Genomic DNA, 15325 nt, shown 5'->3' on the forward strand with positions numbered 1-15325 from the left:
ATAGACCTTTCAACATTTAGTTGTACATGCTTTAATAAAAATCTATCATAGTAAATTTATAATTTTTGTTTGAGTATGTGAATAACCCTTCTCCTGCCCATTATTGGCCTGTTATAAATCTTTCAATGAATTGTGGGTTGGAGTTATATTCATGTTGTGCTGAATTTACAAAATTTAACAGTTTGCTTTAAACGTTTTAAAAATTTTCTAACTTAGCACCAACTCCTCCCATACCTTTGTGTGTATGTGTGTGTGTGTGTGTGTGTGTGTGTGTGTATGCCTCTGGAGAAATGTTCTAGAGATTCTTACTTCTCATTTAAAAAAAGTTAGAAAAAATTTAGCTCTTATTTATAAATTACATGCTGTATTTTACTAATTAAGTCTATAGCCTTGCTTAACTTTGTCTTGACGATTTCTAAACTGTGAATCTTTCTATTTTTCTAATGCCATAACTGTGTGGATTTGCAACAACAAAGATTTGTGTTTTTCAACTTTAGCTGGGCTTAAGTACTACTTAGCAATTCTATGTTCTATTTACTTATGTGTTCCTATACTCTCACCCCTGTCCTTATGTTAGTGTCTTCGTCATTCTCAGAGGTTTATTCTTTCTTCTAATTCAGAGAGGGAGAGGGAAGGGGAAGAGAAAAGGGGAAAATTTACACAGTGGGAGAGGATCAGGGAAAGGGAGAGGAAGAGAGTTTAGTTATATTTGCACCTGCTTCCTTTTAACACAGACAACAGATTGCTATGTGTGTTCTTAATCCTGTCTTAAACAGGAATCTTTCTCAGTCATAGCCATTTTCCTTCTTGTATCTGTAATTTCTTCCACCTTACTGAACCCTGACTTCTACTTAGCCAGTAAAAATGTGTTTAAATATCTTCTATCCTAAAAATATCCTGTTACCAATTTTCTCTCAACTATGATTCTCATTCTAGCCACAACTCAATCTCCTTCTTTACCTTTGTTGTCAAACTTTCCACATTTACTTATACAATTTATATCTTCTCATTCAGTCCTCAACTATATTCTCATCTGCACTGCTGTATTAAAATTGTAAAATATTTGACCTATTGGACACTGTTGATTACTTCTATAATAGTTTTTTTCAAAATTTAATTAAATATTTACATGTAGTTTAAAAGTGAAATTGTGGCTGGGCGTGGTGGTGCATGCCTGTAATCCCAGCACTTTGGGAGGCCAAAGCGGGTGGATCACCTGAGGATCAAGAGTTAGCGACCAGCCTGACTAGCATGGTGAAACCCTGTCTCTACTAAATACAAAAAAATTAGCTGGATGTAGTGGTGCATGCCTGTAATCTGAGATACTTGGGAGGGTGAGACAGGAGAATCGCTGGTAGCTGGGAGGTGGAGGTTGCAGTGGGCTGAGCATACCATTGCATTCCAGCCTGGGCAACAAGAGCGAAAAAAAAAAAGAAAAAAGTGAAATGGTATGCTGCAAAGGTTACAGAAAATAGTAGTATTCTTTTCCACCGCTTCTAACACATGAATTCCACAATGCAGAGGCAACCACTTGCAGTCTTTGCCTTATTTCCTCTGTTGCTTCGTTATATCTAAATTAACTTGCCTACACTGCTATTCTTGTTTTGGTTTACACATTACTGACTTCCTACTACAGAAGATGGGAATTTGGTTTTCTTTACACTCTATGGTGGTGTGGGGATGTTCACAATATGGTAATACATAAATTTTGTTTAAAATTGTATTTAATGTTTAACATATTCTGTTCAAACTGTGTAACAATTACTCGTAGCTGAGCCATTGTACAACTTTTCTTGCTACCTTATGTTTTTTTCGTAGTTTATAATTGCCTCACTTTTTATTTTCTTAGTTTCTTTGTACCTATTACTAACTCCCTAACTTTGTGACATAAGATTCCTTTCAATATTATCAAGAACACCTAGTAATTTTTCAGTTATATTTTTCCCTCTGTGGAGCTACATCATTTGTTTAAGTTTGTTATCTCGTTCCGGTCTTGTCTGACTGCTTGAGACTTCCGTTTACCTCTGTAATTTGTTGAATCCCAGTTGTCTTTTTGGATTTACTCTGTATTTTACTGATTGTGGCTGGGAGGTAGATATTTTTAGATCTTTAGGTCTTGCAAATCTGGAAATATTTTTATATTATTTTCATAATTAAGAGTTTGATTAATACAGATTTCTATGTGAGAAATTCCTTACCTTCCAAATTTTAAGGCATTATTTTATTGTCTTCTAGTTGCAAGTATTGTTGTTGAGTAGTCTCGGGTTGTTTTGGTTCCTGTTTCTTTGTTTAATGAAATTTCAGGATGTGGTTTAATGTGGGTCTCTAAAAAATCACTGTGCTGAGTATGAGTACTTAGCAGGCTCTTTCACTTTGGGAATTCATATCCTTATATTGAGAAATATCCTAGTGTAATTTTGTGTCCTCTACTCTATTTCTTTGTTTTTCTGTTTGAATTCCTGGAAGAGTTTCTCAACTTTTATTTGGAATTTTTTCACTAAAATTTATAGTTTTGCTATTGTAATTTCTTAGAGTCCTTCAGTTCTCTAAAGTGTTCCTTTTCTTATAACATCCTATTCTTGTTTTATGGTTGCAATGGATGTGTTTTTGTGGGTACTTTTCAGAAATTTCTTTTGATCTTCCATTTAATTTATTTCTTCCAAATTTCTTTTTTCTGTTTATTTTGCTCTGTCTGTCATGTTAAAGGAATTCCTTAAATGTTTATTAATTCTTGTTTGCCTTTTATTTAAAAGTTACTTTGAAGCTTATAGAAGCTCACTGTTTTTATTTGTGGGTCTTTACCTATTTCAATGTGTAATTTCCAAAAGTTAGCATCTACCTATTTCAATGTGTAATTTCCAAAAGTTAACATCTTGTGGGTCTTTTTTCTTGGGCTGCTTTTTTTTTTTTTTTTTTTCGTAGAGAGGGATCCTCTTATTACCTATCTTGAGAATGGGAAAGTGGTTGGGATATAAACAGAGTTCCACTGCTTTTGGATCAATGGAAAGAGATATAGTAGGTGGTGAGGTGGGATGGATGGTGGCCTAACATTTGCTGTGTATGGTTTGACTTAATATCCCATCGTTATTAGTATAGTGTCTCACTTCTGCCCTAATTATCCTAACTCTGGTTTTTTCCCTTTAGGGAATCTTCTCTTGGTATGAGAGGGAGGTGATCGTTGTCTAACTGGGCAGACAAGAAGAGAGGAGTCTAACTCCTTTTTAGACTGCTTTGCAGCCAGTCCACCAGTTCTCAGTCTTACCTGCATTCTGGCCTTCTGGTGCCTTTCTATTGATGCTTCTGATTCCTAAGTTCTGCTGAACAAATTAGCATGTCTTCTGACTCTTCAGAGAGTGAAATTGTAGCTACCTTTGTACTGTTAAGTCAGTTACTCTCTTGTTCATGCTCCAAAGTTTCATTGATATTTTTTGTGTTCCATCTGTCCCTTATTGTGTTCTTTTTTTCTTTGTGGTTTATACTCTTTTATTTCCTTCTGTCGTTTTTGTAGTATTTCTGGAGGGAGTAACGTTAAGTCTATATGTTCACTGTAGTATATTTAACGTAATGGCTTCTCTTCATTTTGAAATTCTTTACTCTTGAGAAATTATTTACTCTTGACTTCTAGGATTTTATTTTTCTGGAATGCCTTCTGATTCTCATGTTACTTTATTTTTTGAGACGGATTTTCACTCTTAACGCCCAGGCTGCAGTGCAGTGGTGCAATCTTGGCTCACTGCAACCTCCACCTCCTGGTTCAAGCGATTCTCCAGCCTCAGCCTCCCAAGTAGCTGGGATTACAGACATGTGCCACCATGCCTGGCTAATTTTTTGTATTTTTAGTAGAGACGGGTTTCACCATGTCGGTCAGGCTGGTCTCAAACTCCTGACCTCAGGTGACCCACCTGCTTCGGCCTCCCAAAGTGCTGGGATTACAGGCATGAGCCACCGCATCTGGCCCTTATGTTACTTTTGAGCCTTCCCTGCTGTATCCTTTTCTTTTGCCTCATTTTATATGTTGTTATTTCCTATTATTCTTTTCTTATGTTTAACTTTCTTGATTTGCCTCATCAAGTTTTCTGGTTACAATCAACTCTTTATACACTGATGACACCAAAATGATATTGATAGTTCTTACCTATACTCTGAGGTCCGGTTCCATAATATCTGTTAGGCATCTTTTTTTATGCGTCTCCCACATATATCAGTTTCCTTACCCCTTCTCCAGTTCTCCACCTCTTGTACCCTTGGATTTTATTTGATGTATGTTTAGTTTTTAAATTTAAAATTGTGTGATGTTTCTAAGTTTATAAATTCTTAAAATTTATATTTAGTAGAGCATCCTTCAAATTACATATTTTTGATTATTAAAGGTTAGAAATGTATTCCTTTTATGCCAGGCTAGAAAAATAAAAGCACATATTGAACAGAGGAACATGCACCCTATTCTTGTCTCAACCATCATGCACTCTCAACCATCTCATGCAGTCTTTTTCCTTCAGCCCCACTGGCTGTCTTATTTGTCCTCAAACATGCCAAGTATGATCCTACCTACAGGCTCTTGTGGTCTTTTGACTAGAAACTTTTTTCCTCCAATTTTCAAATTAGTTGATATATTGACATCTTGTAGAGGGGGTTTTGGCAAATAGTAGGTATTGAGTTAGTGTCAGCAATTATTACTGTGATTATCATTGTAATATCCATACTGGCTATTCACTTTCTGGTTTCACTTAGTTTCCGTTCAAATTATCTTCTCCTGAAAGAGGCTACCCTTGATTTACTCTATTTAAAATATCCCTTCTACCTCATTGTTATTCATATGCTTATTATGCTTAATTTTTTTCATTGCACATATTCAGATGCTTATGACTTATTTATTGCTGTAGTTATTTGCTCCCACTTTCCCCTAGATGTAAACTCCTTAAAAATAAGGGCATTGTCAAATTGACTCTATCGCTAATTCCTTCAATTTGCCCTTTACAGTGCTTATGAAATAATTGTTCAATAAATTCTAAACTAAGAAATCAATATCCTTTTCTTTCTGTATATTACAGTGTTCTACACTGTATCAATGGATTTTCCATTCAGTACTCTTTAGATACAATCCTAAAGAATGTTTTATTAGGGTCTAAATCCTCAGCAATTGTAAGATGGGGAAGCATTGGAAATAGGAATAACTATTTTTTTAAATTGTGGTAAAATATATACAATGTTAAATTTACTGTTTTAGCCATTTTTCTGTGTACAGTTCACTGGCATTAAGTAAATTCACATTGTTGTGCGTCCACTACTACTATCAATCTCCAGAACTTTGTCATTAAACTGAAACTCTATGTCCATCATATAGTACCTCCCCATTTCTCCTCTCTCAGCCTCTAGTAACCACTGTTCTACTTTCTGTCTCGATGAATTTCACTACTCTAGATACTTCATATAAGTAAATCATTCAGTATTTGTTGTTTTGCTTCTTGCTTAGCTCACTTAGCATAATGTCTTCAGTGTTCATCCATGTTGTATACTATATCAGAATTTCATTCTTTTCTAAGTCTGAATAATATTCCATTGTATGTATATACCATATTTTGTTTATTCATTTATTCATTGATGGACACTTGGGTTGCATCTACATCTAGGCTGTTGTAAATAATACTAGTGTGAACATATGCAAATTACCTCTTTGAGAGCCTACATTCAGTAGTTATGGATACATACCCAGAAGCAGGGTGGCTGGGTTGTATAATTCTATGTGTAATTTTTAAAGTAACTGCCTTACTGTTTTCCACAGTGGCTGTGCCATTTTTCATTCCTATCAGCAGTGCACAAGGGTTCCAATTTTTCCATATCCTTCTCAATACTTGATATTTTCTGTCTTTTTGATAATAGCCATTCTAATGGATGGGAAGTGGTATCTCATTGTGGTTTTGATTTGCATTTCCCTAATGATTAGTGATGTGGAGCATCATTTCATGTGCTTATTGGCTATTTGTATATGTGCTTTGGATAAATTTCTTCAAGTCCTTTGCCCATTTTTTAATTGGGTTGTTTAGTTTTTGTTGTTGAGTGGTAGGAGTTCTTAATATACTCTGGATATTAACTCCTCATCAGATATGCAATTTGCAGGTGTTTTCTGTTTCATGAGTTGTTTTTTAATGTTGTTGATAGAGTCCTTTGATGCACTAAAGTTTTTAATTTTTGGTGAAATCCAGTTTTTATTTATTTATTTAGAGACTGAGTTTCACTCTTGTTGCCCAGGCTGGAGTGCAGTGGTGCGATCTCGGCTTTAGAGACTGAGTTTCACTCTTGTTGCCCAGGCTGGAGTGCAGTGGTGCGATCTCGGCTCACTGCAACCTCCATCTCCCAGGTTCAAGTTATTCTCCTGCCTCAGCCTCCCGGGTAGCTGGGAGTACAGGCATGTGCCACCACGCCCGGCTAATTTGTGTATTTTTAGTAGAGATGGGGTTTCACCACGTTGGCCAGGCTGATCTCGAACTCCTGAACTCAGGTTATCTACCCGCCTCGGCTTCTCAAAGTGTTGGGATTACAGGCATGAGCCGCCATGCCCAGACTGTTTTTAGTTTTGTTGCTTGTGCTTTCGGTGTCATATTCAAGAAATCATTGTTAAATCTAATGTCATAAAGCTTTTCCCTTATGTTTTCTTTTAAGATTTTTATAGTTTTAGGTCTTAAATTTATGTCTTTGATCCACTTTGAGTTGATTTTTGTATATGGTAGAGGTAAAGGTCTAACTTCATTCTTTTATATGTGGAGGTAACTGTAAGAGGTCCATTGCCCAATGTGTGTAGCAAGTCAGTACACCAAGACATCAGATTGCAGCAGAGACAGATGTTTAAGTTTAGGGCCACTGACTGAGGAGATGAGAGGAAACCTCAAATCCATCTCCCTGTGGAGTTTGGGGCTAGAGTTTTGAAGGCTTTTGGAGTGTGCCAGAGTTTGGAGATGGTTGGTTGGTCCAAGAGTGCACGGTGAGATCATGGGACAGGGAGACGAAGGAACTGTATTCTCATGCTGATTTGGTTCCTCTTTGGGGATCTTTAAGTTGGTTGGTGTCAGCCGTTTTACTGGAATTCAGGATCTGCTTAAGTGTTCCATATCTTGAATAAGCAAAAGCCTTATGATTCTAACATCAGAGACCCTATCTATCTTAAAAAAAAGTCTTACAACCTTAGTGTCAGAAATTCTATCTGTAGTAACAATGGGGATTCAAATGGAAAGTATGTACTGTTTCTAGACTTTTGCTTACAAGGAAGTAGGTCAAAGTGCAGCTGATTTATGCTTAATTATAACTATATTTCTAATCAAAATTCTTGTTAAGCCTGTGAGGACAGCTTCATGGATTTCCAGTTTTTTAAAGTACTTTTGAAAAGATTGTCCTTTGCCCACTCAATAGTCTTATTACCCTGGTCAAATATCATTTGATCATGTATGCAAGGATTTATTTTTGGGTTCTCTGTTCTATTCCATTGTCTTAGATGTCCATCTTTATGATAGTACCAAATATTTTTGATTACTGTAGGTTTGTAGTAAGTTTTAAATCAGGAAGTGAGTCCTTCAACTTTCTTCTTCTTTTTTCAAGTTTGTTTTGTTTATTTGGGGTCCCTTAACGTTCTATATGAATTTCAGGATGGATTTTTCTAGTTCTGCAAAATGTGCCACTGGGATTTTAATAGGGATTGCATTGAATCTGTAGATCACTTTGGATTATATTGTCATCTTAATAATAAGTATTCCAAACCATGAGCACAGGATATCTTTTTATTTATTTGTGTCTTCTTCAGCACATGTTTTGTTGTTTTCAGATTACAAGTCTTTCACTTCCTTGTTTTATTTTTCCCTAGGAGTTTTTTTTTTTTTTATGCTGTTGTAAATGGAATTGTTTTCTTAATTTCCTTTTCTGATTGTTCATTGTTAGTGTATAGCGAGCAATAACTATTTTGGTGTGTCACTTAACATATGACATTACTACATTACTTCATCTCCTGTCTGTATATTAGTAGCAGATAAGTGATTGGAACTAAATTCAAATGGAAACTAAATTCAGAATAAATGATAACTTCCAAGTTGAATTTAAATGCTAAATTTGAACTTAATTTTTGTTCATTAAACTAAGGTTTAAACTTGTCTAAGCAAACTAATTCGAAACTATAGTCCTGGAAGAATACCAGATTATCAAAATAACCATTTGAAACAATCAAGTTTGAGCTCTTAAAAGATTGTGATAATGATATTTCTGGGGTATAATTTATAACTTCTAGCTCTTATTGTGCCTTGTAGATAGTTCTCTAGTTGCGTTGCATTTCTTTTCTTTCTTTTTTTTTTTAGACGGGGTCTAACTCTGTCATCTAAGCAGTGGCTCAATCATAGCTCACTGTAGTGTTGAACTCCTGGACTCAAGTGATCCTCCTGCCTGAGTAGCTAGGACTGTAGGCATATACCACTTATTGATCGTTCTCTAGAAGTTGCTGGATATATAATAGTATTGAATGTTTTTCACATTTAGGGTGTGGGATATACAATTGAGGAGAGATTGTAGATTATATATTTTTGCTGTTTTTTTTTTTTTTTTAATTTACAGGCCACAGAAACACTATTCAGAATGGGTGTAGCAAGAGGAACCATCACAACATTAAGAAATGGAGAAGTAAGATGAGAATTTTGATATAATTAGTTGTTAATTTATAGTTTGCGATTTTAAAATATAAATTGTGATGAAATCTATGATGCTTTGTCTAAGAAATAGAGAGATATCTGATGTATATAATATTGAATGTACCTGATGAACAAATCCATTTTAATTCATAGTCATATTGGAACCAGATCTTAGGTTGAAAACAAATTACTGTCTTTTTACCTTTAGTTATCAAATATCTTTACTCTTAAAAAATGACATTTTATTACTAACTTCTACAAATGTTTGTAATGAAAAAAGAATCCCTTAGGTTTTGCTTTCTTTCTATTTTGTGTTATACAGAACTGATACTTATTTCTTAAGATAAAATAATTGGAAATGTTGAACATTTACCACACGTGGGGAGAAGGGAAGGAAGAGGGAGAGGGAGAGGGAGAAAAAAGCTGGAGAGGATTTTGTCTGCAGATGCTAAGTTTTGACTTTTAAAAATGCTCTTGTCAATCCTTTAGAAGATTTTTCTATCACCTCACATAAATTTTCATTTTAAAATTATTACCAGCTTGATTACCACTCTGTCTGCTCTTTCTTTATTTTCTCCTTTACTAAGACAAATTTAGGTTGAGGTCGAATGTAATACCACATTATTATGTTCCTTTTTCTATTCTAATGGCAAGTACTTAAGGATAAAATACAGAACTCCGTATTTTTGAGGAGATGGGGTCTTGCTATGTTGCTTAGGCTGGTCTTGAACTTCTGGCCTCAAGTGATTCTCCTGCCTCAACCTCACAAAGTGCTGGCATTACAGGCATGAGCCACCGTGCTTAGCCGTTAGAATTCCCTATTCTTGAATTAAGTTTGATGTTATTTAATGTAATATTTATAGTTCAGAAACCTAAATATTTAATAGTGGAAGTGAGTATCTAAGGAGTTAAATAGAATTGTATTACTTCATGACTATAAATGTGTTGGTTGATGTATTTGCTCATTAGGCAGAAATGTGCCAACATTTGAAAAGTATGTACACTCTAAATATTTAATTATATATTGGCAAATCACCTTGGTATAATTTTTTTTTTTTTTTTTTGAGACAGAGTCTCACTCTGTCACCCAGGCTGGAGTGCAGTGGCGTGATCTTGGCTCACTGCAAGCTCTGCCTCCCAGGTTCATGCCATTCTTCTGCCTCAGCCTCCCGAGTAGCTGGGACTATAGGTGCCCGCCTCAACGCCCAGCTAATTTTTTGTATTTTTTTAGTACAGACGGGGTTTCACCATGTTAGCCAGGATGGTCTCGATCTCCTGACCTTGTGATCCGCCCATCTCGGCCTCCCGAAGTGCTGGGATTACAGGCATGAGCCACCGCGCCCGGCCTAACCTTGGTATAATTTGTAACATATATTTTGTCTATACAGAAAGACTTAATTGATCACTTTGTATTCTCAAACATTGAAGTATGTGGTGTCATTTTGAAAAAAGAAAACTTACAGCAATAAGGTCAGACATAGTAATCTGCCTATGATGTCTAAAAATGAATTTCAGATTTTAGTAATTACTATATTTTTTTTTCCATAGGGTGGGCAATGAACTGTTGAACTTATCTTCTTTTATAGGACGGTTAGGGAAATGTATGCAGCACAGCCGTGTGAGCAATCACCTGAGCATGTCAACGCATTGGATATATACTTATTTTACTTAATAGGGAGGAAATAGTTAATATAGCTGGCTTTTGATCCATTTTTCTACTAATTATTAGGTGTTGTTCCATGTGGCCAACCTGGTTAACAATATTAGTGTCAGACAAAGTGTTTAAGCACTCTCTGACCTTCAGTTTCTATAATGAAGTTAAAAGTGTAAGATGCACATATATTTCTTACATTTTAAGAGCTCTGAAAATGGAATGTGTCTTCTAATTAATGGCATCTCATAGTTACCATCTGCTATTCTTCACATTTTAATGTCTCTAAAATTAGGAAATTTCTTTTTTTCCCCGCTGACTTTTTTGGTTCTCAGGAAATTTGTCTGTGGTGTGTCAGGGTTGATAAAATAATATTTTATGGTTTAAAAAGTACAGAGTGATGTGTAGCATGCATTCATTAAATGGTAGTTAGGATAGGCCACTAATTAGTTTTAATTTAATGATTTGATTTTTGGAAGTAGAGGAGACAAAACAAAACAAAGATACTACTGAATACACACACGCACACACACACACACACCCACGCCATAGATTTTCCGAGATGGTGGGCTAAATGCTATGGAAATGGGTGCTATGATTCCTGACTTTCGAGGAGCTTACTCTCTGGTGGGGGAAACAATTCTATCAATAATTGGAAAAAGGAAAAAGTCTGGGAGAGTGTGGAAATAGTTTAAGTTGAGTCTGGAACTAACCAGTGTCCAGATTCCACTTGGATTGTGCTAAATTTAAACTGTGTTTTAGTATAAGGACAATGGTAGATAATGTGTTTGAGAGTAGGAGTAAACTAAAAGGTTAATAATTTAAGGGATTATTTAAAATATAACCTGAAATCATTGTATTTATCAATATTGGAAAATTTATAATATGCTAAGGGAGGAGAGCGGCAAGTGGTTAATTTATTTGTCCTAGGGCATTTAAAAAAATGTACTAGGCCACTACTGCAAAAATATTTGTTAAGCGGGGATTCATAGGTAGCCTCATGACAAGTGTATCAGGTAAGACAAAAAAAGTTGGTATATCCAAATTACAAAAATATCAGTCTTTCAGTGAATTTATCCAGATGCATGATGACAATAAACTTTGCATGTGTTTCCTCCTCTCTGTTCTGGATTTAATGCTGTATTTTGTGTACTTACTAGACTTTCTGCTTAGATATTTGAAGAAATTTTGAAATGGGAGAAGATTTTCTGCCTTCTGAAAGTAAGATAGTCTTTGAAGGTGTTTGAAACTTATTTTATAGGTTATAATGTATTATAGGAGGTCTTAAGCAGAGGAGTGATACTTAAAATCCTCCTCTGAACTCTCCAAGGGAGAAATTACACTGGTCATCTTATAGATAAACTGAGGCTCAGGGAAGTTAAACATTTTGCCTGTGGTCAAATAGCTAGGAAATTGGAGAGCTAGGATTTGAACCCTTGTCTCCAAAGTTCATTGATTCTACTATGCAATATAATTGCCCTCAATGTACAATAATTCACTTACTTAGACTAGAGTTTCCTAATTTTTATTAGCTGTAGGTAATTATTATTAGTTTGACAGTTGAAAAATAGCATTGCAGTTAAAGTTTCCAAGATAATCAGCAATGACTTTTATGCATTCTAATTATTACTATTATCTTTTCATGTTCACAGAATAATATATGGCTTAAAATGAATAGGAAAAAAATACCCTTCACAAATCTGTTACCTCATTAAATGTTTAACTATGGTGATGTTCTTTATAAAGTCCTGTATAAGGAGTAGCTGGACCTTTGTGCATTAATTGACTCACATAAGCTGGAAAGGAGATCATTTTTCTGGGTTGAATTTTGTTTTTGAGATGGAGTCTCACTCTCTCGCCCAGACTGGGGTGCAGTGGTGCAATCTTGGCTCACTGCAACCTCTGCCTCCCAGGTTCAAGTAATTCTCCTGCCTCAGCCTCCCGAGTAGTTGGGACTACATGCACCCACCACCACACCTGGCTAATTTTTGTTTTTTTAGTAGAGATGGGGTTTCACCATGTTGGCCAGCATGGTCTCCATCTCTTGACCTCGTGATCTGCCCGCTTCAGCCTCCCAAAGTGTTGGGATTACAGGCGTGAGCCACTGTGCCTGGCCTGGGTTGAATTTTTTAAATGGGTTTCTCTATTTGAGGGGCTAACTTTTAAAATAATCATTAAAATTAATGAATGAACTACAGATGCAATAATCAGTAGTTATTGAATGTGCTTGGTTCAAAAGTGATGTTTTTCTATTTCTGACAGAGAGATGTAGTCCTGTCTTCTGCCTTCTGGGTGTTTGTGTTTAGGGTGAAACAAGTACTTTCTTAGAAGATAAGGTTACTCTCTTAAATTTATATATTTTAAAAATTATCTGTTTTCTTATATAACTTGAGACTAGAGTAAAGCAGAAATTGGTGTTTTTTCATTTGGTTTTTCTTAATCTCAATTTTTGAAAGAGAACAAAGTTTAACAATTCTTTACTATAGGAAGGCAGGATTTCAAACCCTGCTTCTTAATTAAATCATTTACTTTCTTTTTATCAGCTGATACTATATATCTTTCTTACAGCAGTGACAGAGAGTCACTGAGGACAGGTAATGAACAAGCTAAGTGACTTCTGTAGCCAGTGAGTTGATTTTTCTATTGTGGCTCTATTGTTTGAATTTTTAAAATTTTAAAAATACCAGATATATCTATTTTCATTTACTCAGGCATTTAAAATTTTCATATATTTGTGTTTAGCATTATATTTGGAGTTTTAGAGAGATTCATGAATGGAAAGAGAAATACACCTGCCTGTTAATTCAGCAATAATTTATTGAACAGTTCTGTATTCCTGACATTGTTTTAGATGCCTGTGATGCATCAATGAATAAAACTGGCCGGTATCTCTAGCCTTGGGGAGCTTATAATCTAGCCTATTAATAGCTCATGTTCTAATTATGAAAGAAAATAAAAAACATGCACAACAATTAGGAAGTAATTGCAGTTACTAAGCTTCAAAAGAATAAGCAAGTATATGGGTTAAAAGCTCAGGTAATTTAAATAATAAAGAAATAAATGACTAATTAAAGTGGGGTTCAATTAATTCAGAAGATGTCTTAAAGGAGGTATATCTTTTATTTTTTTTTTGGAGAGTTTATTAAATAATTTATTTTTTTATTATACTTTAAGTTCTGGGATACATGTGCAGAACGTGCAGGTTTGTTACATAGGTATACACGTACCATGGTGGTTTGATGCACCCATCAACCCGTCATCTACATTAGTTATTTCTTCTAATGCTATCCCTCCCCTAGCCCTCCAACCCCCGACAGGCCCCAGTGTTTGATGTTTCCCTCCCTGTGTCCATGTGTTCTCATTGTTCAACTCCCACATATGAGTGAGAACATGTGGTGTTTGGTTTTCTGTTCCTGTGTTAGTTTGCTGAGAATGATGGTTTCCAGCTTCATCCATGTCCCTGCAAAGGACATGAACTCATCCCTTTTTATGGCTGCATAGTATTCCATGGTGTATATGTGTCACATTTTGTTTATCCAGTCTATCACTGATGGGCATTTGGGTTGGTTCCAAGTCTTTGCTGTTGTTAACAGTGCTGCAGTTAACATACGTGTACATGTGTCTTTATAGTAGAATGATTTATAATCCTTCGTGTATATGCCCATTAATGGGATTGCTGGGTCAAATGGTATTTCTGTTTCTAGATCCTTGAGGAATCGCCACACTGTCTTCCATAATGGTTGAACTAATTTACATTTCCACCAACAGTGTAAAAGCATTCCTATTTCTCCACATCCTCTCCAGCATCTATTGTTTCCTGACTTTTTAATGATTGCCATTCTAACTGATGTAAGATGGTATCTTATTGTGGTTTTAATTTGCATTTCTCTAATGACCAGTGATGATGAGCTTTTTTGCATATGTTTGTTGGCCTTATAAATGTCTTCTTTTGAGACGTGTCTGTTCATGTCCTTTGGCCACTTTTTGATGGGGCTGTTTGTTTTTTTCTTGTTAATTTGTTTAAGTATTAGCCCCTTGTTAGATGGATAGATTGTAGAAATTTTCTCCCATTCTGTAGGTTGCCTGTTTGCTCTGATGATAGTTTCTTTTGCTGTGCAGAAACTCTTTAGTTTAATTTGATGCTATTTTCAATTTTGACTTTTGTTGCCATTGCTTTTGGTGGTTTAGTCATGAAGTCTTTGCCCATGGCTATGTCCTGAGTGGTATTGCTTAGGTTTTCTTCTAGGGTTTTTATGGTTTTAGGTCTTATGTTTAAGTCTTTAATCCATCTCGAGTTAATTTTTGTTTAAGGTGTAAGGAAGGGGTCCAGTTTCAGTTTTCTCCATATGGCTAGCCAGTTTTCCCAACACCATTTATTAAATAGGGAATCCTTTTCCCATTGCTTGCTTTTGTCAGGTTAGTCAAAGATCAGATAGTTGTAGATGTGTGGCGCTATTTCTGAGGCCTCTGCTCTGTTCCATTGGCCTGTATATCTGTTTCGGTACCAGTACCATGCTGTTTTGATTACTGTGGCCTTGTAGTATAGTTTGAAGTCAGATAGTATGATGCCTCCAGTTTTGTTCTTTTTGCTTAGGATTGTCTTGGCTGTATGGGCTCTTTTTTGGTCCCATATGAAATTTAAAGTAGTTTTTTCTAATTCTGTGAAGAAAGTCAATGGTAGCTTGATGGGGATAGCATTGAATCTGTAAATTACTTTGGGCAGTATGGCCATTTTCACAATATTACTTCTTCCTATCCATGAACATGGAATATTTTTTCCATTCGCTTTGGTCATCTCTTATTACCTTGAGCAGTGGTTTGTAGATCTCCTTAAAGAGGTCCTTCATGTCCCTTGTAAGTTGTATTCCTAGGTATTCTCTTTGTAGCAATTGTGAATGGGCGTTTGCTCAAGATTTGGCATTCTCTTTGTGTATTATCAATGTGTAGGAATGCTTGTGATTTTTGCACATTGATTTTGTGTCCTGAGACTTTGCTAAGTTGCCTATCAGCT

At 35.6% G+C, this 15325-nt stretch overlaps 1 protein-coding gene across 7 annotated transcripts in view; it reads left to right on the forward strand.

Annotated features, from left to right (window-relative positions):
• TMEM135 (transmembrane protein 135) overlaps positions 1 to 15325 on the forward strand; it is a 354542-nt gene that overhangs the window by 187524 nt on the left and 151693 nt on the right. For 2 of the 7 annotated variants that reach the window (XM_024255711.3, XM_054524878.2), the window contains one exon: positions 8590 to 8655. The exons of the other annotated variants lie outside the window; for them this stretch is intronic. In XM_024255711.3, coding sequence (XP_024111479.1) covers positions 8590 to 8655 — 66 coding nt within the window. The remainder of the gene's footprint in view (positions 1 to 8589; positions 8656 to 15325) is intronic. 7 annotated transcript variants of the gene reach the window in all.

The sequence above is a fragment of the Pongo abelii genome, chromosome 9 (genome assembly GCF_028885655.2).
Source record: "Pongo abelii isolate AG06213 chromosome 9, NHGRI_mPonAbe1-v2.0_pri, whole genome shotgun sequence".
In the NCBI taxonomy this organism is placed as follows: Eukaryota; Metazoa; Chordata; class Mammalia; order Primates; family Hominidae; genus Pongo; species Pongo abelii.